The sequence below is a fragment of the Notothenia coriiceps genome, unplaced genomic scaffold (assembly GCF_000735185.1).
Source record: "Notothenia coriiceps isolate Sejong01 unplaced genomic scaffold, NC01 NC01_scaffold00037246, whole genome shotgun sequence".
Lineage (NCBI taxonomy): Eukaryota > Metazoa > Chordata > Actinopteri > Perciformes > Nototheniidae > Notothenia > Notothenia coriiceps.
Window position 1 is genome coordinate 4,624,669 of NW_011369947.1, and position 23,012 is coordinate 4,647,680.

Consider the following 23,012-nt stretch of genomic DNA (forward strand, 5'->3'; position numbering starts at 1 on the left):
TTAAAGGACATTTCTCATGATTTCTTATTTTGTTTGTATTATTATTTTTTTTAGATAGATACGTTTTATTTTTGAAAGTTGATAACCGGATATGGAATCGTCATTCAGTCATGCTTGACTCTGAAGTGTGTGCTGTCCTGTCAAGCCTCGCCCGCAACAAGGAAGTATTGAATTGTTACGAAATCTGTCCACTTTAGAATGACCCTCATCGTTTCCTTCCCAAGAGACATGTCATATCATCTGCTGCTCTTTCCATTCAGGCCGTGTCAATTCAAGTGGAAAAACTTTCACAACCTCAGAAAACAGTCTACGTCAGTCTACGTCTGTATAGGATGTTTGCCAAAAATACATATCTTTCAGCTGATGGAATGAAGTTAATCTTCAAATATAGGAAGCTGCAGCCAGGAAGATATGAGAGGAATGTATTTCCTCTCCAGCCAGACCACCTTACATAAAGCCAGAAATGTGACCTTTGCTTTGACTGATGAAAATTACTACCATAAAGGAGAATAGCTATTGATAAATTGACTCATATTGGCCAAAACACTTTAACATATAAAATTAGGCTATTCAGCATCATACAATGTCCAAATAGAGCTGTTCTCTTTGACATAATGAAGCATTATAGATCCAAAAGTTAAACATCTACCACTGAATCCAAAGTTCAGTAATCACAGACTGTTTGAAAAGTTTGTATGGCCTTATTCCTTCAGAGGAATATGCACTTGAGTTGAGAGTGTCATTTTTAAATGCATAGTGCTCTAAAACTAAAAACACAAAGATCAAGCTCACTCAAGACATGTTTGATAGAAACTGCAGAGCAAAAAGTGGCAGAGAAAGTTGTTTTGATTTAAACTCGGGAAGGACTCACTCTCACTGGCCTTTCATATCCTGATACTAATCAAACAAACTGTTAAGGACATCACATCCAGTCCCTAACGTTGCATCCGTCTCTGTATAACTCATTAAATACTTGACTACTAACACAGGGGACACACATACAAGCAATGCACTGGGCCATGCAGCTTCGATTTAGATTTTAACCATATAAGGGTGTGTGTTGCTCTTGGGCAGAAGTATCTCTAGAGCTATATTAATGTCTAAGATTAAATTCCTAGAAGATAATTTATATTTAAAGTCCCTAAAAAAAGCCCTCAAACGTAAAAGCTCATTTAAAATTGTTTGTTTCTTTACATACAAGTGTATGTATGATAAGAACATTGCATCTGATATGGGTGGTTTTCATAATGCTGCCTCTATATGATAAGATATTTCTCGTCAAGGAATGCAGCTTTCTTTTTTTAACTCCTCTTCAGATTGAGATTGTTAAAAATAAAGACCACATTAAGCAATAATAGGGTGTATCAGTGTAATATAATCATGAAAATGTTTTAAAGCACAGAAAAATGCTCTGCTTTTTATTAAATATGCAACTATTTTTGATTTGTAAATGTAAAGATTTAGCAACATGTAAAAGTCCCTCCTATAATCACACATAGGTTGCATAATTATAAGTTGCATAATTATAAACAATAATTGGCTTCCGAGCTAGTTGTGTCTTAAACTCAAATTTAGTTGTACAATGTGAAATCAAAAGGGCGTCTAAATCATTCTGCGCTTTAAGGTCAATAAGTAACAAAAGACAGAATACAAGTTTTACAAAAACATTTTTTATAAATGTCTGCAGCTAAATAAAGAAAGAAAAATATCACTTACCTTCAAAGTGTGTTTCTACGATGAGTGAATAATACATTTTCACTCTAAAATCTTCCAGTTCTAGCTTCTAACAGGTTGTGGATTGCACTTAAGTACATTTACTAAAGTAAACATCTGCAGTGCTCATACTTTACACCATTTTATGCTAGTAGGTCTACTTTATACTTCTACTCTGCTACATTTAAGAGTTAACTATTGTACTTTTTACTTCAACACATTTATGACAGCTTTAGTTTATTTGCAGATATAGATTATTTATACCTCAATCAATCTTAATCATATAACACAATTTTATTTGAAGATACCCAGCTGAATATAAAGTAAATCAAACCAGCTCGAACCTTACTTAAATGCAGAGGACACCCTGCATAATTTCTAGGATTCTTTTCTCTACCTTAATTATTAAATGATGGAAAATCCTTTTGTAGTTTTACTTTTTAAGTATTATTTAGAACGCATGCCTTTTAATTCTAATAGAGTAATTCAACACTGCATTCATACATTAATCAAAGTAAAATATCTGAATACTTCTTCTTCCACCACTGCTTTCAAAACCCACTCTCATAGTCTTTAATAATTTAGATTCATTCCCACAGGAGCAGGATGTGGTTACAATAATTACCAAATGCATGGCTTCAACTCTGACAGTCCTGACGCGCCCTCTAGTGGCCAGCCAAATGTTATGGCATACAAACAACCCTAAAGATTCTTCTGAAACGAAAGTGAAATGCATTTCTTTAAACGGTTATATCTTGTATGTCACACCCGGTTTGTGTTTAGCTCCTGATTGGGTCTGCTCGGTTGTTATTCCAGCTGATCCCTCACTAAAAACTGGTCACCTCATATTGGAGACAGCAAGAACAACATGTCAGAAATCGTTGAAATCGATGAAGGATTGTACTCCAGACAGCTGTAAGTATTTACTGCACATCAATCAACCGATCAAAATGTATAACTTTAAAAGCTGCTGGTCCACAGTTCCACCTGTTATTTTCACCTGCACAGGTACGTTCTGGGTCACGAGGCGATGCACCGGATGGGCACAGCCAGTGTTCTCATAGCAGGCATGCGTGGTCTTGGGGTAGAAATAGCCAAAAATGTGATCCTGTCAGGAGTGAAGTCTGTCAAAGTACAGGATGAAGGCCAGGCAGCGTGGAGCGACCTTTCATCCCAGGTACTAACCCTGTGTGTTGATAATCTGTTGATCCTTAAATAATTAAACCTATTAGGAGATATGTGTCAGATTATACGCTGTGATTTATGTCAACAACTTCTCGTTAGCTCAACAACAGTTTTCCAACTGTAACTTCCTGTTTAGATGACAGGTGAAGTTAGTTTTAGGTTGTATAAATATATATGTATAAAATTCATTCGACATGTTCGACAATCACACTGGTCTTCTTGGTCAGGAGTCGCTGTGTCACATTATATGGAAGCTGTGGGAAAAAAACTGACTTTTTTAACAAAAAATTATGTGTATTGTTTGATTCATATTTTGACATGGAAGCTATTGAACAGAAAAGTGAAACTAACTGTAATGACACTGAACTGCTTAGTAGCTGCTCCATCAGGCAACTTTTTAGGTTTCTTTTTCGATGGAAACATGCTGTCAAAACATTCAAAGTGGCATCTGAGCAGTCCGGTTCACAGATGAGTCACTGTGATACTGTCAGGTGAACCTTGAGTTTATCCTTCAACCTGTAATTTCATTTTCCCACCAGTTTTTCCTGAAGGAGTCCCATCTTGGTCAGAACCGAGCCACGTGTTCCCTGCAACAGCTGTCTGCCCTGAACCCACATGTGCGTGTGTCGGCCCACACCGGACCCCTGGATAAGGAACTGCTTCTGCAATTTCAGGTATTTAGGTTGAGGTGCTAAAGGCTTTTTTAAACAGTGCAATCTACTGCCTCATTGAAAAATCCAGAATCTATGAATATGGAAATATTTTTCATTTTAAATCTTTAACTGCTAGAGATAGATAGATATCTCCCACTTAACTCTTGTTACTCTCAGTGTGTGCATTGAAGCTTTTTTAAGTTTCCAAGCCACCCTTGCGTACGTTGCGTTTTGGATAAAAATTGCCTTCTAAAAGGCTGTGATGTCCAAAAATTCTGATCAAACATATTTAACTCTGATCTTAGATGAACACAGTAAGAAAAACAGTAACAACAAGGTGGAAAAAAATCTGAGTGGAGAGGGAACTGTCCATTTTTCAGGTGGTGGTCCTCACTGAGTCTTCACTGGATGACCAGAAGCGTTTTGGTGATCTCTGCCATTCACGTGGAATCAAGTTCATTGTAGCAGACACCAAAGGACTCTGTGGGTAAGTGGACAAGGCAAACTATCAAAAAACCACTTGAACCTTAAACATGGAACACATAAGTTAAAACAGTGTGTTTTATTTACAGTCAGTTGTTCTGTGACTTTGGGGAGCAGTTTGAGGTCTTGGACAAGGATGAAGATATGCCTGCATCATCAATGATACAAAGTATCTCTAAGGTAATACCCTCCATTTGTTGTATGTCTCTGGCAAATTAAAAAACTCTCTAACAAATCAACAAATTAAAGATATCTGCTTATATGACTATCTCTGAACTGTCCGATTAAGATTGTAATAATTCCAAATGTTTTTATAGATTTTGTTGAAAATATGCATACATTATTAGTACGACATGTCTTTCAACTTTGGAGGTTGTCAAAATGACTTTGATTTAGGACAATCCTGGAGTGGTGATCTGCACAGATGACCAGAAGCATAGATTTTCAAACCGTTCAAAAGTGATCTTCTCTGGAGTCCAAGGGATGACGGAGCTCAACAGCATCGCTCCTGTGGAGATCAAAGACTGTGGTCAGTGTTACCTAAAGTCACAGTCTCTTTCCTCAGCTGACAAAAAAGAGTTTAGTCATGAGCCACATGGCACTCAACGTTTTCCACCTGGCCAAGCAGTACGCCAGCAGAATGTTATAGTTGTGATGAGAATTGTTTTTTTATCTGTCATTATCAACTCCTTCACCAGGCTCCTACTCCTTCAGCATATGTGACACTTCGACCTTCTCTGAGTATGAACGTGGTGGAGTAGTGACGGAGGTTAAACAGCCCTGCATGCTAACATTTGTAAGTATACAGATTTAGTTTGAACTTTTTTGTTTTCTGATGTTGTAAATAAAATAACTACAACACCAATTGCAGAAACCGCTGAGCGAGGCTCTATTGGACCATCAGCTGCTGAAACTGAATGGTAATGGAAAAGATTGGAGGCACAAGACCCTGCACTTGGCTTTCCAAGCCCTCCACGGCTTTGTGAAGAAAGAACAGAGACTCCCTGATCCTTGGTCTCAGGTCTGTAAAGGTTACAAACCAGCCCATTTATTTGCCGAAACAAGTTTAATAGGATATTCTGTTTTATCATAATCATTAAAAGCAATGTATTGGACTGTTTTCACGTACTTCATGATTCATCCCACACAGTCAGATGCAGAGGCCCTGCTTGCCATAGTGGGAGAGCTCAACACAGTCGCACAGCTGGAACAGCTGGATGAAGCTGCTGTGAGAATCCTGTCCTTCACAGCTCAGGGTGACTTGGCTCCTGTGAATGCTTTTATTGGAGGCCTTGCAGCTCAGGAAGTTATTAAGGTTAGTTAAAAGGTTGACATACATACATTTTATCTCTCAGTTTTTGATAGAGTATAACATTGATATTGTTACATTGTGTATAATATATGTATACGTAGCACTTGGTGTTGCTTATAGCTGACTGTTGCTCTGTGCACTCTATACTGTACCTGCAGGCGTGTAGTGGGAAATTCACGCCTCTTCAGCAGTGGCTATATTTTGACGCATTCGAGTGCCTTCCTGAAGATAAGGACCAGCTCGCAGCAGAGTGCTCAATTTCAGCAGTATGTGAAGAGGTTTATCCATTTAAACAAATCACATATATCATTCACAAACATTTGATGAGACTTATGATGTAAACTCAAAAACATTTTTGTACTTCCTCTTTGACAGAAAGGCTCGAGGTATGATGGACAGATTGCAGTGTTTGGCTCAGCCTTCCAGGAGAAACTGGAAAGGCAGAAGTATTTCCTGGTGAGGGCAGGTTTGGTATTTGTCCAGCAGGGGGCACACTCTGCATAAGAATACAGGAGCTCCATCTGTGTTTTCCTTTCATCTGTCTGGTGTTAATGATGGCACATGCAGGAAACGGCTGTGATACTGGTGGCATTTCCTGCCAGAGTTGACCTCTTGGTGTGCAGAGGCCATTCAACGGTGCCAAACCCTTTCCCTGTTTCCTATAGAGGTGTTATTTTGTTACTGTTGTGAGTGCTTTGTAAAAAAGAGAGTGCGTGCAAGTGTTTATTTCATCACTGTAAAAAAGGCATTCAAAGAGTTTGATTTAGCTGCTAAAACTAGTCAGCTAGTCGATTTTCGAATTTATTTTGTGAAAATGTATTACTCTTTAAAGTAATTTATCCTACACAATTCTACAAACAGATTTAGGATTTTTTTTATATGAAGATTTCTTGCATTTGTTTATTTGAATTCATGTTAATCTTTGAGTTTTGGACTGACAAAACAAGGCATTTAAAGACACAACCTTGGAAAGTGGGAAGTACGATGAATCAATTAATCTAGATATAAAGCGAATTAATTGATAATGATAAATATTTATTGTAAATTGCAGACCTGAAAGTGCAATAAAAGATTATTCATTTTCTTTAACATTAGACATTGGAACATAAATATAAATATTTGTTTATCTTTAGAAAATAACACAAGCTAATACAACATAAATTCTGACACAGTATCTCTCGTCATTTGTCTAGGTTGGAGCTGGTGCTATCGGATGTGAGCTTCTTAAAAACTTTGCCCTCATTGGGCTCGGTGCAGGAGAAGAAGGGAACATCACCGTAACAGACATGGACTTCATAGAAAGATCCAACTTGAATCGACAGTTCTTGTTCAGGTCTCAGGATATTGGGGTGAGGAGACTCTGTAATGAAGAACCTCACATGCCATCATAGCTCACTACTTCTTGTTTGACCTGGTTAAGTGGAAGGGTCAGAGGGCTTTACTAATGGGACAGGTTGGGGGGGGCTAAGGTGTTGTGACAGTCTGAGATAGGTTGTGTCAGATTACACATTGCTGACAAGTTCCATCATTTGTGGCAGTTTTGTTTTGCTGTGTACTTTAGAGGTTTATCAGACAGTTGATCACTAACATCTGAGTAAATAACTCCCAGTGTCTAAACAACTTACGCAACACATAGTTGAGTGCAGTTGGAGGGTATGTTGACAAAAAAATCATTAAATGCACTGAGATTCTGGAGGAAAACTGTGTTTATTCTAGTAGTAATATAATAGAGAGCAATGAGACGGTTTATAAGTCTTCTTTAGGCTTTTGATGTTGCTGATTTATTTGAACCGTTTGATCGATACAAAAACAAATCTGGATATTCCTTCTGTATGCATTAACATTTTGTTCACTGCACCCTCCATCTGTTTCTGTTCTACATTGCTGAAAAACATTATCTCTCAATGACACTGACGACTTGCTCACCTGTAAATAAACAGAAACCAAAATCGGACGTTGCGGCCAAAGCAGTGCGAGAGATGAACCCAGCGATGAAAATCACCGCTCACCAGAATTGTCTGGACCCTGACAGTGAAGAAGTTTATGATTACAAGTTCTTCATGGGTCTCGATGGAGTGGCTGCAGCCCTTGATAATGTGAAAGCAAGTGAGTGCACTTACTCTGTCTTCCTCCCCATTATTTTTATTTGTATTACAACCGTGAATATACCGGAGCCATATCAACATTTAGTACAACAGCCTTTAACCGCTCTTTTTGATTCCCAGGAGTCTACCTTGACGGACGCTGTGTGCAATCCCAGAAACCGTTGCTGGAGGGTGGAACTTTAGGATGTCAGGGTCATACTCTGACGGTGGTGCCTCGCCTGACAGAGTCTTACGGCCCGGACAAATCGAGTTCTAATGATGCCATCCCGCTCTGCACTCTCAAGAACTTCCCTCACCGCATTGAGCACACCCTGCAGGTACCATGTTAACATATAATTGAGAGTTACACTGATCAATTCAACTCCCTCTGCTTCAAAACCTACAGTGAATGACCAGAGATAGAAAAAAAAGCAATACCTATAATCTATTGTTTTTGACTTTTGTTATTCCGCTGATTCTTATATTCACCTCGTTTAAATAGAGGTTGAAACTATTGAAAACATATTTTGGAAGAAGTTTTTTACAGGACTCCCACCTTTTGGTCATTAACAAATATTGGAAACATTATAATGACCAGATGATGGTGCTAAATGAAAAGTTAAAGAATCAAAATCAATCCTTATTAATGACATGATGCATGTACCAATTTTCATTGCAATACAATTACTCTAAAATGTAGTGTAGTGTGTGCAGTGTATTTTTTATTTAACTGATTGTATTTTCCGTACATATTGTTTTATAGTGGGCCAGAGACCAGTTTGAAGGACTGTTCAAACAAGTACCTGAAAATGTGAATCTTTTCCTGAGGTAAGATATGTTTAACTTTTTTCCACAACAAGTGTGGCTTCCAAAAACAACGTTTTTAATTACATTCGACTATCTGCTGCCAATCTGCTGGCACTTACTTACCACTACTTCCTCATTTTACAATGCGTTTCTGGTCTCCTACAAAGCATTCCAGCAAACCTACAAAACTAATGAAGTGCTTCAAGCTCATTATTTTGTTTTATAAACGGGAAAACATGTGGTTGGCTTTTAGCAGTAAACTCCTAGTAAAAGAGTATTAACAGTCTTTCTTTTTTTCCATTAGAGCTATCTAGCAGCTCAAACTGTTTTCTACAAATAATAGTGAAATATCAACTAATTAGAGGCTTTGTGGTTAAGAAACAATTCTGAATAATTAAATAAAATGCTATTTAAAGAAAGTACTATATAATGACAAAAGGCTTTGTCAGTGTGTTGCTGATACATATTGATTTGAGATGTGATATTTGCTCGACTTGTGAATCTTTGAGTTTGTTATGAAAAACACGTCATTCTAATTATAATGTCACAGTAACAGATTTGAGCCCCCAGGCCAAAACGTAGTCTGAGCTTTGAGGCTCCGGAGCCCCCCTAATCCCGCCATGTTTTGAGATGTCTCTGTTTGTTTTTGTGAGATTTGATGTAATTCCCCCTCATTGTGAAGCACTTTCTCGCATCTTTAAACAGAAACAAAATTCACGCCTATAGCAGAAATGTTCATCGTTGGTCAACACAGCCGTTACAGTTCCTCCCATCACACTGATGTGTGGAAATAAAAACATGTATTATGTGTTTCATCTGAGGTTTCTTTGTGCTGCAGTCATGGAAAAGTGCTCTGGACTTTTTCATGAGGCGGGTCAGGTAAATGTTGTAGTCCAGTAAATTCAAGCTCTTGTTGATGAGTTCATGGAAAATACAGTCACATTTTGTTGTGTTACCCTCCCACCTGTGCAGCTGTAAGCAGAACTATGACTCTCAAGGTTCCTGTTTAGACCTGTTAAGGTGTAACTGCGCACAGTGGAGGTAGATCCCTTTTTGTGTTTGCAGTGCAAGGCTGTGACTGTTTAACTGAAACATGATAATGGCACATGAACTGTTCAGGTGTGTGGTTTGCAGTTTCACTGACCAGTACACTACAAGATTATACTTTCCTTCCTATACGTACACAGCCACGCGTCAAAGGAATCCCCTCTGAGTCACTAGTAGGACTACACCCAGATTAACTAAGATCTGTTTAGTCATTCTGCTCTGTGCTTCCTTAAATCAGATATTTTTCCATACACGCTTTTCTGCTTTCCGTTTCAAATGTTTTTCCCACTGTGTAACTGGTCTTTCCCTTCCAGAAAAATAGATGTCATAGCTGTTATTCTGTAGGTTACACTCTGAGAATGTATTTTACAACCAGAAATGTTGAAGATACCTGTCAGGTCTTGTCTTTTTGACATCTAATGATTGCCTCTGTCTGTCATTACATGATGAAGAATTTCTGTATGGTTTCCTGCAGAGATCCAGAGTTTATGCCTCGGACTCTTGGTCTGGGAGACGCTGAGGCCCTGGAGGCTCTTGAGGCGTTGTGTAGCAGCCTGGAGAACATAAAAGCTGGAGGACAGCGTCCAACGAGCTGGGAAGACTGTGTCGGCTGGGCACGGAGCAAGTGGGAGAATCTGTATAACAATGACATCCGCCAGCTTCTGCACTGTTTCCCTCCTGAAGAGGTAAAATCACACGAGGAAAATATAACTCTCTAAGGCCCCCATTTCATAGAGCTGTGAACAATGTTGATGCACACAGATTGGAACTGTTTTTTATGTAAGGTCCTTGCATACAAATCAACAAAAATCTTCCTTGTGGCATTAGCACAAAAGGAAGGCGAGTCAGTGTTTAATTCTTTACATTTCACTTCATTGTGTATTGCAGCATATTTCCCCGGGCCTTAAGAACCACTATTAACCTTGTCAGAAAGCTGAAACCACTAAAAGCCATCTCTGATAAATATCTCTGAGCGGCTCTGAGGGTTTGTAATCTGGTGAAGCATGCAGACAGTGATGTCACATCATGCTGTCACACCTGGGGGGGCACGGATCAGTATCAACCCAAACAAACCCTCACTAACTTCAGTCCGGCAACTGGCCGTTTCTACTTTCATTAAACGTCCCTGCAGGGTTATAGAAATTCCTCTGTCCAATTGTGATTTTCCCCTGCATTTCCCTTGAGAAATAATCTAAACTTTTCATATTATTTCGCTTATAAAATTAATAATTTTTCTTGTGGGGTATTATTTGCATTGGGACCATTATAGAATCCTTCCTAAAATGATTGTTAAACGTTATAATCAGAACACACTCTACAAACTCTGTGGCAGTTATGTTATGTTTTTGCTTCTCTTTTTCCTTCCATAGCTGTTGTGGTTAACTACTGTTTACAAGAGTTATGGTTTCATTGTCATCCTGGAAAGTGACTTTGGACCACAAACTTTCTGAGGAACTATGATAAGGCAGCTGATGTCCGTTAACGCTCGCAAACCAACCAGACAAATATGGGTGCACAAACATGACAGATGGCCACACTTTCAACATAACGGCTAATTTTATGAGTGTGAGCCTCCATATAGAAGTGTTTGAACCTTTTACTAACATGACAGTAGAGATAAAAGGCTTCATATTTTGTATTCAAACCCATGCCTTACAGTGAGCTGCTCACTTCTTGCTAATTAAATGACCGCAGTTTAAGAACATAAAAGAGGGCTGAAACTAGTGTCTGGAGAGTTATTCAACTTAAGACAATGTGTTTTTCGTGTTTTAAATAAAGCAATTTTAAGACATGGTGTTAAGTTAACATTTCAGTTATTTTTAGCACTCTAAATACTTAAATACAATGAATTATCTTCTTTCTTTTTTTAAGATTGATAAAGACAAATCAATTGTATTATTAAAAAAAACACTCTAAACTCAAAAGTCCACCTATTATTTATTATTGAAAGAACAGTGGTTCTATGTTTGACTAGTCTTATTTGTACCATAGGAACGCCTTATACATTCTTAAACTTAGTGATATAATACTTTTTAATTGTGAAAAGGAGAATACATTAGATGCCTTTTGGCTACTTTAGAAAGCCCCCCTGCTGTGAGAACTGGCACCACAGGACTCTCCCTTTCCAGCATATGGACCATTTGGAAACATCAAAGCCCTCAGTCTCTTTGTTTCTTTATCTGAAATACAAATGGTGTTGTCAACACAAGACTGATAACAATATTAGTCTGGCAGTACTACGGGAATCCTCCTGCTGGTTCGAAAATGTAAAGGACTCGGTGATGTTTATCAAGTAATACACTCATACTGTATTTTGAATTTGATATAAATGTCAAGTTTAAAATCATTGGGAATATAGAAATGGATCCCTTTTTAATTACACCTATTATTAATAACTACGGTGAGCTCTGTCGATATATCGAATAAAAAAATGTAAACGAGATATTTTAGCTATCTCGAATTTTAACTGAAAAAACGATTTTCTTCTGCGTCCCTTTAGAAGACTGCTGATGGTCTACCCTTCTGGTCTGGATCCAAGAGATGTCCACAGCCACTGACCTTTGACTTCAACAATGTAAGTAGAACCTGGTCCGGCTGCTCTTTTAGTAGTAATCCTGACATGCATCCTAAAACAGGGGACAGGAATCACAGAAATGCCACAGTATTTGTTGATGACTGTTAGCATTCCTTCTTTATCTGATGTGATAGTAACTGTTCCCGACTTTGACTGTATACGGGATTCTTATCTGATCTGTGAATGCCACTAAACATGCATATGGATAATAAAAGGCAGATAATAATCTCTTATCACGTTCACATCCTTGATGATTATCTCTACATACTCTAATATTAAACAAAGGAGATAATAAGGTGGTAATGAAGCAGCTGAAATTTACACACAACATAAATAATGGAATAAGAGTTGCTTTCCTTGCATTAATGATTCGAACAGAAATTTTCAACCATCACTGTACTTTCAGCCTTTATTCCATCTACTGCTATCTGACTCCTTTACTGTTTATTTGCCCTTCAATCTTTATGAAATGTTGTCATCTTATATTTTATAAGCTCTCAACTTTGACAGATGATCCAATTGCACACTCCGGTTTCAGTGCCAATGTTCCTTTTCCTATAAAGTTTGAGTGAAGAGTGTATACTGTGTATTAGTTGGAATAGTGTGGTTCTACTTTACCACCTGTGTGGTATTGGTATTACAAAATCTTTTTTTTAAATATATTTGTTTTCACTTTTAATGAATTATCTGTTAAGGTGTGTGTGTGTGTGTGTGTGTGTGTGTGTGTGTGTGTGTGTGTGTGTGTGTGTGTGTGTGTGTGTGTGTGTGTGTGTGTGTGTGTGTGTGTGTGTGTGTGTGTGTGTGTGTGTGTATCTCAGAAGTATTTACTGCTGTAGATATTCTCTATTAAAAGCGAATCTATTCTATATTTAATTGCTGGATTTATTCCTGCATTATGAGTCGCACAATGCAACATTAGCACAACTTGTAATTATTCTTATCAGGGAATTTAAGTATTTTAAAGTGTACTCAACTGAAGAGAGGTAGAATAACTATGATTTATATGGAAATGATGTTTTCTGATAAAATATGACAAAAGTGTCGATTTAATTTGAAGTTTATATTTGTATTATGTGTTTTTAGAGTACCCACAAGGAGTATGTGGTGGCAGCAGCCAATCTGTACGGGCAGATCTACGGGATCAAAGGCACAACAGTCTGCGCTTCCATCAGAAAAACCTTAGAGAAAGTCTCCGTACCGTCTTTCACTCCCAAGTCCTCCGTGAAGATTCACCTCACTGATAAGGATATGGAGGAGGACAAAAAACAGGACAGTGATGATGCCGGTGAGTTATTTGAACTCCATGATTTTTAATGTCACTACTCACTGTCTTGAAGAATTCCTTTTTTTTCATGTCTCTCTTTGTCCATGCTACAGAAAAAGCCAGACTTGAGGAGCTGAAAGGAAAGTTGGCCTCCCCGTCTCTGAAAAGCTCAGCCATGCAGATGTACCCCACGGACTTTGAGAAGGTAGGGTGGGAGCACAGTGACACCTCTGCTGCACGCTCCGCAGAAGCAGAGACAGACTGGAGGCTTAGCGTTAGCAGGGAGCTGCACTCAGAACTATAGGTGCTTTCAGAATATGACTTTCTTTCCCTCGTCTTTGGGTCCTTAGTGACCCGAATCTTTGCTTTTGCTCAAAACATTCATGAAACAGAGCTTGCTTGTGCTCTCTTTTCACTGTTAAAACTCCCTGGGGCTTAAATATATGAATCTGAAGAAGTTTACATTGTGAAAAAACATCTTACTGCCAGCTCACATGGAACAGATTTATTTAATATGTAAGAGGTGTATTATAAAACTTTAGGAAAAATGCATTTCATTCAACAACTCAGGACAAAGACATAGTGTCTGCACACGTGTCAGCTGCATCAGTGAAGGGAGTCCTGAGGGTAGATTTCCCCTGTATGCCTGTCAGTCACAGTCTCTCCTCACACTCTCTTTCACTGCCTATTAACAAATAGTCACTCACTGTATGGACATTTAATCAGGTTTAGCGCTGAGTTGTCACCTGGAAGTGTCTGGGGGAGCCAAGCATAAGGTATATATCTCTATAAAGTGATCTGGGAGCACAGACATACAACAAATAACAACTTCCCAAAGGTGTGTCCTTAACAGTTGCTTCAGCACAGTAAGCTAAGTCAGAATAAAGAAGATCAGACTCTGAATAGACCCAGAATCAAAAACAACTTTGGATTAAAGTTATCAGCCAGTTTCTATAATATGCTTCCTGTAAATTCCAGCAATGTGTTCCTTCAAATTTCATCAAAGGACCAAAGAAAATATTTTATTTATTTTATTGTATCTAATATTACACTAAACAAATGCAGAATACGATGCAGTTATATTTTAATCATAACCGTGGATGTTTATCCCAAAATATCATTTAATCTTATACCTAATTAAGAAATGTCCTCTTTTTTACCTGTTGACCTATTGACCCTGCAGGAAAATCCTTGGTTTCCTGAGAAACCTTGGAAAAGGAGTGTAATAATTAAAATTCTTACCTTTTTGATACAAGCCTTTTCTTTATCTTATTAAGAGTGTGTAGGCGAGCAGTGTGTCACAGTGACAAAACCTTTACCTCCGACCATACACCTCCAACAAAGACATATTAGCGGAGCAGTCAGGGTGCAGTTGCTGTAGCTACAGAGCTGAGTGTTAGAGGAATTTAGACAGGCTATAGAAATGACTAGCAGGCAGTGTGAGTGACTCAGGAGAAGCAGTAATGAAGGTGTAAAAGGTATGTCTGGTACATATCGAATATCCTCTTGAATAAGAATGAGACCCCCAAACTACCGTGCTCCCCCTCCTCATTATTGTTTATCCCCACATGCCCAGGTCGTGCTGTGGATAGATGGAATGTGTGTAGGAGGGTTTCATATGCATCAGGTTGCCAGCTAGCAGCTTCCTCACATCCCCTAAAGCCATCCCTGAGTGACAGTCGCCTTCCTAGCCTTTGTAGAGCCGCTGAAGCAGAGGCATGACCTCACTGGGCTTGTCCATCACAACAGAAATCTGATTTCTTCTGCATTCTGATGGGGTGACCAAGTCATGTATTAGGCTGATCTAAGCGACACAACAACAAAGCCTTCAAAGCAGCCACACTGAGCATCATATGACTGCGGGGGTGTCACTAGGCATGGACATCAATACCTAATCAGATACATTTTGTCTGACGCATCAAGCTTTGGAGCTATTTGAATGACTGATGTACTGTATGTTTATTATCTCACCTAATACAGGATGACGACAATAACTTCCACATGGACTACATTGTTGCTGCATCCAACCTGAGAGCGGAGAACTATGTCATCCCTGCAGCCAGTCGGCACCAGGTCAACATTTTCTCTCCGTGCATCATCAAAACAAATCTCTGTGAAAGGGTAAAACATATTAAAGAGGGATGAAGCTGAAGTGGTGGCATGGATAAGAAAAAGGCAATGAATACTGCTCCCCCTCCCTTGGGGTCATGTTTTTAGTCAACGCAGCACACACCTGCCCTAAAGCCACAGAATCAGCCGCCTCACCCATTGTTCCTGGGGCAGAACTAATCACAGCACTTTACCTGTCGCCTGGGAGGTGACACCTGAGCCACCTGAGCCACCTGAGCCAGGCCTTGTACCAGCCACTGCTGCAGACACACCGCCAGGACAGATGGGGGACTGGGGGAAGGGTCCTGCTGAGGGAGGGGAGACAATAGAGGGTTACTCATGTGTAATCATACAGAGATTTACACATGTAGCATCATGTTTGGATTTATTTTTCTTTAATTCACCTTTTAACCCTGGATTCAGGCAAAACGTACAGTATGAATACACTAATAATAATAATAATAATTAATTACATTTTGTAGAGTGCTTTTCAGAATGTCCAAAGCGCTTTACATTACATTACACACATATCAGACGTGTAACAGTAAATACTGTGGACAATACCCACAGGAGGTAATTAGGCTGAAGTGTCTTGCCCAAGGACACAACAACACTAAAAAGGCAAATGTACCTTAGGTAAAACAATTAATGTATAAAACAATGAAAAATGCCACTGACTACATTTGACATAGGCCTAGTAATTATTTTGAAGAAGATGCATAATACAGATTAAAATGTGAACTCGTTTATAGAGTCGTTAATGTTAGGTCCAACAACATCAACATGCTTCTTTTACATTAATAGTATTAGTTAGTACATTTTGATCTCAATTTAAAAGTTATACTTAAAACATGACCTCTCTTGTGGTCTAATGTTTTGTTTGGATGGCTATTTTAAGTATATGGTCTATATACTCACCCACTTACTTAAATGTTTCAACCAGTGATTGTGGTGGAGCTGAAGTATTAAAAATAACACCACATGAAATTCAAGTTAAATACAAGCACCTTAAAGATGACATAAAATGTGTAAATAAACTGTATGTATAGTATATATATATTTTGTACCACTTACAAATTGTAAAACAACAAAGTATGATCATATCATTCTACTTTATTGAACTGCATTTTAATAGTGTGCTTTCCTCTGTCTCCTCCTCAGAGTAAGCTCATAGCTGGAAGGATAATCCCAGCCATAGCTACCACCACAGCGGCGGTGGCAGGCCTGATGTGCCTGGAGCTATACAAACTGATCCAGGGCCACCAGGAGATCAGCTCTTACCGGACAGCATACATGTACCTGGCTACCTCGTACATTGTATTTTCCCAGCCGTCTCGGAACCGCTACTTTGAGGTGAGTAACACCTCTGTACACCCACAGCCATCTTTAGTCAGTCAGTGATTGTGGAAGGTTTAGAGGAAAAATTGACAAAGCAGTCATTCACACTCAGAACCTGAGTAGGGCACTTTACACAGCCTGACAGACTCTTACTGTATCTACATTAATAATTTAAGCTTGTCTACTTTGGGAATAAATATTTTTGGTTCTTTGTAGATTTACGTCCTTCCTCTCTGTCTGGAGCGTATCAAGTCATGAATGAAGGCTCTAAGAGACCACTGCTGACTCTCAATATTTTGCATATGAGCTAAATCCTTTGCTAGCTCAGTATAATCCTCAGGGCATTTCAGTGCAGGTAAAGCATAAACGCACCCGTTTCTGCTTCTGTGTTTGCACAAATTAAGTGAATTTAAGGCAACTGTAACTCAAAGCAAAAGTGACAAGAGCTTATTCTCTTAAGGCTTAAGAGTCCTTCTTATGATCAAATTCAAGGTAACGTTTGAGGTTATACCAGGTGGGGGAGGTCATACTAAGTTCTTTATGCTGTATCGGCCAAGCTTTAAAACACAAACACCAAATGGCTACCGGCCAGATTCAAAAGCCATGGTTCAAATTGTAGGCAGAGTACAAGAGGATATCCCCCTCTAAAAGTCTTTACTGTTTTTCCCTCAATATCTCACCTCAGATATTGGAGCTGCCCTCTCCAGCGTTCTCACTCGGAGCATTGAACCTCTGACAGACAGGGGTCACTGGGGGTCAGCGAGTGGGGTAACTGTGTCCTCTGGGACGTGAGCCTGCAGTGGTAGGGGGCTCTGAGACAGTGTAGGTCTCGTTTCAGCTTCAGTTACAGGCAGAAATGCTGCAGCTGCATTAAAGTCTGCTGTGATGACAGAGGCAGCTGTGGCTTTCTGCACAGTTCTGAAGTTCCAGGCGTGCCTTCTTCCTTACTTACAAAGACCCCGGTGTCCTCACAGTTGTTGTCAGCGAAAGTGTTTTCCCATACTTCTAAAAATGTGCTGCTGGCCACTCAGAAAGTCAGGGGTTATATTTTCAATTGTTGAATCATTACGTCAGAGGGATGGGCAGACGTTTGATTTTCCAGACCAAGGCTTTTTCAGCAGCCTCAGAGTGTTGTATTTTCACCTATTAGGGCACTGGGTGTATTTATTCTTAGACAGACAGGTCACCACTAGAGGAAAAAGGCTCAGCTGAGGTTCAGCATTCTAAGCGTCAGGTTCAATTCTAGCATCAATAAATGAGGAACGCACATGTGCTGGTACATACTTGCAAACACAGAGAGGATGAGAGAAAAAAATGGTTGGCTGCCAAAGCTTTAGCCTTGTGAGTGGGAGACGCTCTAATGTCTGCCAAAGAAAACATTTCAGTTATAAGTCCTCATGATGAACTTAAGTTTGTCCGTGATACTTTGTAGGAAAATAGTTCAGCACCTTTTCTCTACCATTTTCCCTTTCTTTCATTGCAGTGTGTTATCCACATAGGTAATTGTTAAACGACAAGTCCATAGCTGTGTTATAGTTGTTGTTTCCAATATATGGGCCGCTCACAATTATTCAGCCCTATTTCAGAATGTTAAATAAAGTGAAAATAGTTTATTTGATCAAGTCTGTAATTCGGATCTTCTCCAAAATGTAAAGGCTTCTTCCTTCAACTATGCGGCCGTCTTCCACCATGTTTTATTAAAAATCAGGAGAGATATTTTCCTGTAATCCTGATGGCAGTGAGACAAACTGAGCTGAAACATGACCTTCATGGCGGAGGTAATTAACAGATTTACGGGACCCTTATCAAAAATGGAATCAAGAATGTAAACATAGATTATTCAATGCAATAACTTAAATTAGCAGACAAAAATGGAAGCAGAGACAAAAGCAACATACCTATTAATACTGTTTTATCTTTAATCTGTCTAGGATTAGAGAAGGTTTTATTAGGCCCCCTTTGAAGCAACTGCAGACGTGCAGCTGTGAAATATCAATGATCAGACATGCAGCATCAGGAGCTCGGCTTACTTTTCCAATGACTTAGACCTCTCCCCTCGTGAGATCAGTCTCAGTTCATTAATATCAAGTAACAACACTCACGTCTCACTGGTAGTATTGGTGGTCCACTCAGTGTTGTCCCACAGTGGAATTGAACCACCGCATTACAGCATTGCCAGATGTTTGTCAGTCATCGTAATGAAACCTGCATTATCACAACTCTGAAGAGGAACAAATATGTTAATGAGATGTTTTTTTGTGATTGAAGGTTTTAGGAAAAGGTGTTTTAGATGTGGCTGTGTACCACAGTATCCAGACAAAACTGTTCAGCTCACAGGCTCTTTAGCTGAACTAGATTACAGTTCGTTCTCCCACCATGCTAACCCTTTGCCAGAAATTGTTGCTTTAAGGCAGCTCTTTCCCAAAATAGGAAGTTCCCCTGGCCTTCCCTGCTGATGTTATGGAGGCAGAAATATGTAAACAAACGGGGGGCTGTCCTTGTCTGATCAACACTGCGATTCTTTAGTATCATTTTCCTCCTAGTGTTTATGTTTGTCACCCGGGGGTCGAGGGCACAGGCCATTAAAGGAGTACCAAATCTGGCAAGCAATATGTACATGAAAGTGTGTTGTTACTGGGCTCAGATGGTGCTGCCGCAGTTTTAAAGCTGCAGTCTTCAAGCCAGAATGTCCTACTCTACTGTCGGCACCCTATTTGTCATTGTGTTTACATGGTTTACTGGAAATTGACATTTTAAATATATAAATATCTGCAAAATACAGCATGACTTTCTTATGATGACAATTTCTTGCAGAATTTAGACACATATTTTCAGTGATATTCACATTTTCCAGATGTTCTATTTAATTAAAGTGGCTCCATTCAATATTTTTGATATATTAGAGTCTAAAAAGGGGGTGCTTATGATGGAGAACCTACAGAGGATTATCACCCGACTCAGAAATTCCCTGAGCTTTAGATGACAATTTAGACGGGTTGATATTATGATTGTACAGCATGCAAATGGCTTTTCTGCTTCACTCTCGCCAATCTCTACAACCGTTTCAGGCAGCAGCCCACAGATTGTTTCAGTAACATTTTAAACCAAATGATAAATGTTTGCCTCTAACAGCATTGAGACAAGGTTAGTGACTTGCTAGTTTATGTAGTAGAGCATTTAGCAACTGTAAGGAGGCATATCTTTCCCTGAGGAGTTGGCGGAGACCCCAGCTGAAAGGAGAGTAAATATTGGAGTCATGAGGTCGTAGGTAATACATTACAATTTTGATTTATCTTATTCCAATGCTTGGGATTGGCCAGAAAAAGATAAATGAATGCTAGTTAAAATGCAATCTTGTTTGCCATTTTTACTTTACAGCACATAGTTAAAGGAGCTCAGAGAGATTACATGGTTTGTTATTGCAATCACCAAACCTTGAAAGACACCAAAGGATAATTCATGGACAACAAGGATTTATGAGTGCTGTGCTCCTGCAGCTGTAACCGAGCTGCAGCCCCAGCAAAACCTGTGAAGTGAAACATCACCCGGCCCAGTCCAGGACAGAGGAGGACGTGTTTCAGCTGGATATTAAATTGCTCCATCCCCAACCCCTCCAGCAGCTCTCTGTTTTAGTGTCTGCTGTCTTTGCTTGTCTGCTGGGCTGCCTGCTGGTTGTGTGCCATGTAAATACTCCCTCTTCCATGTCTCTGCACACCTCCTCCACACCCTAGTCTTCACTCTGTGCCCTTTCATGCTCCCTCTGTGCCCTTCTTTCCCAGCTTGCCCTTTCGGTCTCTAATTGAATTAACAGTGTTAGAGGCATGACTCCTGAACTCAAGAAAGCCACTCACACTGGTTCTTTGTTAATTGCCTGCAGAAATGACGGGTATTTCCTGCCTTCACAGGAAGCAGTGTATTGAAACCAGATTTCCCAGTGATCTCGCTGTAAGGTCTGAACAGCACCAGGAGGAGGCAGGGGGTTTGAGATCATCTGCTCCAGCCTCTGTTTCTGATTACTTTTTATTCATCACTTGCTCAGCAAAAAAAAACCTTTGCATTTCTTGTTGGATATGCCCTTTGAGAAATCAGGAAGACACTAGGTTATGTCAACTTTTTTCGAATATATCCAGGGTGGTTGCATGTTGTTTTACATATAGAAGGCAAACCTGCAGCTACTCTATTTGTGATTTCAGCACTTATATAATTGAAGGTCGCACATCTGTCACACAAATAAGAGGGGCTGGCTTAAAGAGAGAAAGAGGACAACAAAGGGGGAGATTTACCTCACATGTGGTTAAATCTATGTTGGCCTCCTCAGACTGTGCCAGAAAGGGTGAACATGATCCAAGGCCCTCAGTATTCCTCGGGGAGCTCCGGCGTGGAGCTGCATTGTGCAGTTTGTAACTTAAGACCCAGACATGAATAGTGCTCACGGGATAATGAGTAATCTGTGATCAACATCGACGGCTTGTGCCTTCTGTTGTCCTCCAGGTTTTTTGTTGGTGGTGTTATTGTGTGGTTTGCCTTGTGGTTTTAAGTAATGTGTTGTTTACGCTGCATTGTTCCGTCACTGCTGGTTTTCAGTTCCCTACAAATCATTAGCTTCCCATCTTTTGTTTTCAGCAAAAATGTTATTCTTGTACATGGGTTGTTTATTTGTGTAGCATCAGACAAGAACAGTCATTTTCCAGAGAACATTCAAATATAGGTCCACTTATCCAGATAATTTATTTAGTAGCGTATGTAGAACAGCTCCTTAATTCACCAAGCACCCTATCCATTTAACCAAATTAGAAAGCAGGAGATGTTTGGTAGTTAGCAGCTCTTTCAAATCATCCTAAAAAATATCTCCTCATCACATACATATTTAAGCCACAGGCCAGACTGTTTAATGAGTAACAGAATAACGGGAAGGCCCGCCCTTTAACTAGCTGAATCATGGCTCAGGCCTCTGTGATGACAATGAGTCTATATCTACTTCTCTGAAGGGTCCTTGAGCAAGGCAGTAAATCCCAACCTATTTCCGAGTCACTACTCTGTAGTTGACCCTGACATCTCACTGTCCTGTAGGTTTTGCTTTTCCCACGTTAAAGTGATGTGAATGGGTCTCTAAGAGATACACACACAACTTTAGAGGGTGTGTGAAGAAAAAAGAAGGCTTCTGGTTTTTCGCCATGAAATCAAGGACACATTGTTAAAATTACTGCAAATATTGAGTTGTGAATGTCCTGCTGTTATCACCGTAAACTGTTTGTGGGAACAAAAAACTTAACGGACGTAACAACAGTTACTAATCCTAGCATGCAATGAGTTATTTACGCCACACTTAATGGATGTTTTCCCTCAAATGTACACAAGTTCTTTATTTTTAAAACCTTTACACATTTCCAAAATCCATTTTTAATCAAGTAAAGTAATTCTGCTTGTCTATTTTTCATTATTGCAAAGTAGATAAAGCAGATTTTGTGAGGCAGGTTATATTCCTCAATAAAAGTCAGTGTATATACTTGTCTGTTTAAATAGCATTAAAAAAGAGCTTTGACTATTGTAATGGTATTGGTCATGATAATTCAGCTGTGTGCTGTGATAGCTAGTTCATTTTTCTTCTTCTGTGGTGTCCAACACGTAGATTCAGTGGAATGTTAAATAAACTGGAAAGCAGATGAAAACGATTATGTCTTCTCAAATAGCTGGAAGGAGCTTATATACTTATTTTCTTCCCAGTTTAAATAGTAGAGTATCCACTTTTGATCAACAACACTTTCTCTACACCAAAAGCAATACAAAAAACATAAACAGCAATTAATTTGTGTTATTGATATGTCTTTCCAACCTTTCCATTCATCTATTATTCCTCATCCATTGTTGCTCAAGTTTTCCCCATGTTTGTTTCTCACAACTTCTTACCTTCAGGCCAGTTCCACTCAGTGGAAGCAGCATGTGGAAGTTATTAAAAGTATCTCTCCTCCTGCTTCATTATCCTCTCATTAAAGCACTAATGCTAGCAGGAGATGGGCTGCAGGTTTGTCATTAGTGATATTAAATGTAAGTTTCTAGGCTGCTCCTGATGCCGTGAGTCTAAGCATTCACACATGAACTCAATAGGCATTCCGTTGTCTTTCTTCTTCTCGTCCAGTCGTTTCTCGACCAAAACACGCAGGACCCGTTACCTCATACATGGACAAAACCTTACAGCATGGGTCGCTGTATTTGATTATGCCACTTGTGATTAAGTGTGTCCTCCGCTCTGTGAGGCACTGCAGGACAGTCCGTCTGCAGACTGCATGATGTACTGCATGTTGTAGGCGGTGCACATAAGGCACTGACTAACAACATACACATGTCCGGGTTCTGTAATGTAAATAGAAATAAAGTTACGTTTTACTGCTCTTAAAAGACACATGAATGTGCTCATAAAGGATTTGGAACCGTGTCTTTACAT

The 23,012-nt window shown here is 39.4% G+C and overlaps 1 protein-coding gene across 1 annotated transcript in view; it reads left to right on the top strand.

Moving 5' to 3' along the window:
- The first annotated feature begins 2,476 nt into the window (after positions 1–2,476).
- The window catches only part of LOC104965614 (ubiquitin-like modifier-activating enzyme 1), a 32,314-nt gene continuing 11,778 nt past the window's right edge, over positions 2,477–23,012 (top strand). Inside the window, 22 exon segments of the mRNA XM_010794601.1 lie at positions 2,477–2,628; positions 2,722–2,890; positions 3,438–3,572; positions 3,932–4,038; positions 4,124–4,214; positions 4,431–4,563; positions 4,733–4,830; positions 4,906–5,055; positions 5,185–5,349; positions 5,505–5,612; positions 5,722–5,802; positions 6,493–6,568; positions 6,571–6,695; positions 7,287–7,452; positions 7,572–7,768; positions 8,194–8,258; positions 9,760–9,970; positions 11,785–11,859; positions 12,943–13,144; positions 13,237–13,328; positions 15,104–15,196; positions 16,394–16,585. Of these exon segments, the coding sequence (XP_010792903.1) occupies positions 2,582–2,628; positions 2,722–2,890; positions 3,438–3,572; positions 3,932–4,038; positions 4,124–4,214; positions 4,431–4,563; positions 4,733–4,830; positions 4,906–5,055; positions 5,185–5,349; positions 5,505–5,612; positions 5,722–5,802; positions 6,493–6,568; positions 6,571–6,695; positions 7,287–7,452; positions 7,572–7,768; positions 8,194–8,258; positions 9,760–9,970; positions 11,785–11,859; positions 12,943–13,144; positions 13,237–13,328; positions 15,104–15,196; positions 16,394–16,585 (2,778 nt within the window). The 5' untranslated portion in view covers positions 2,477–2,581.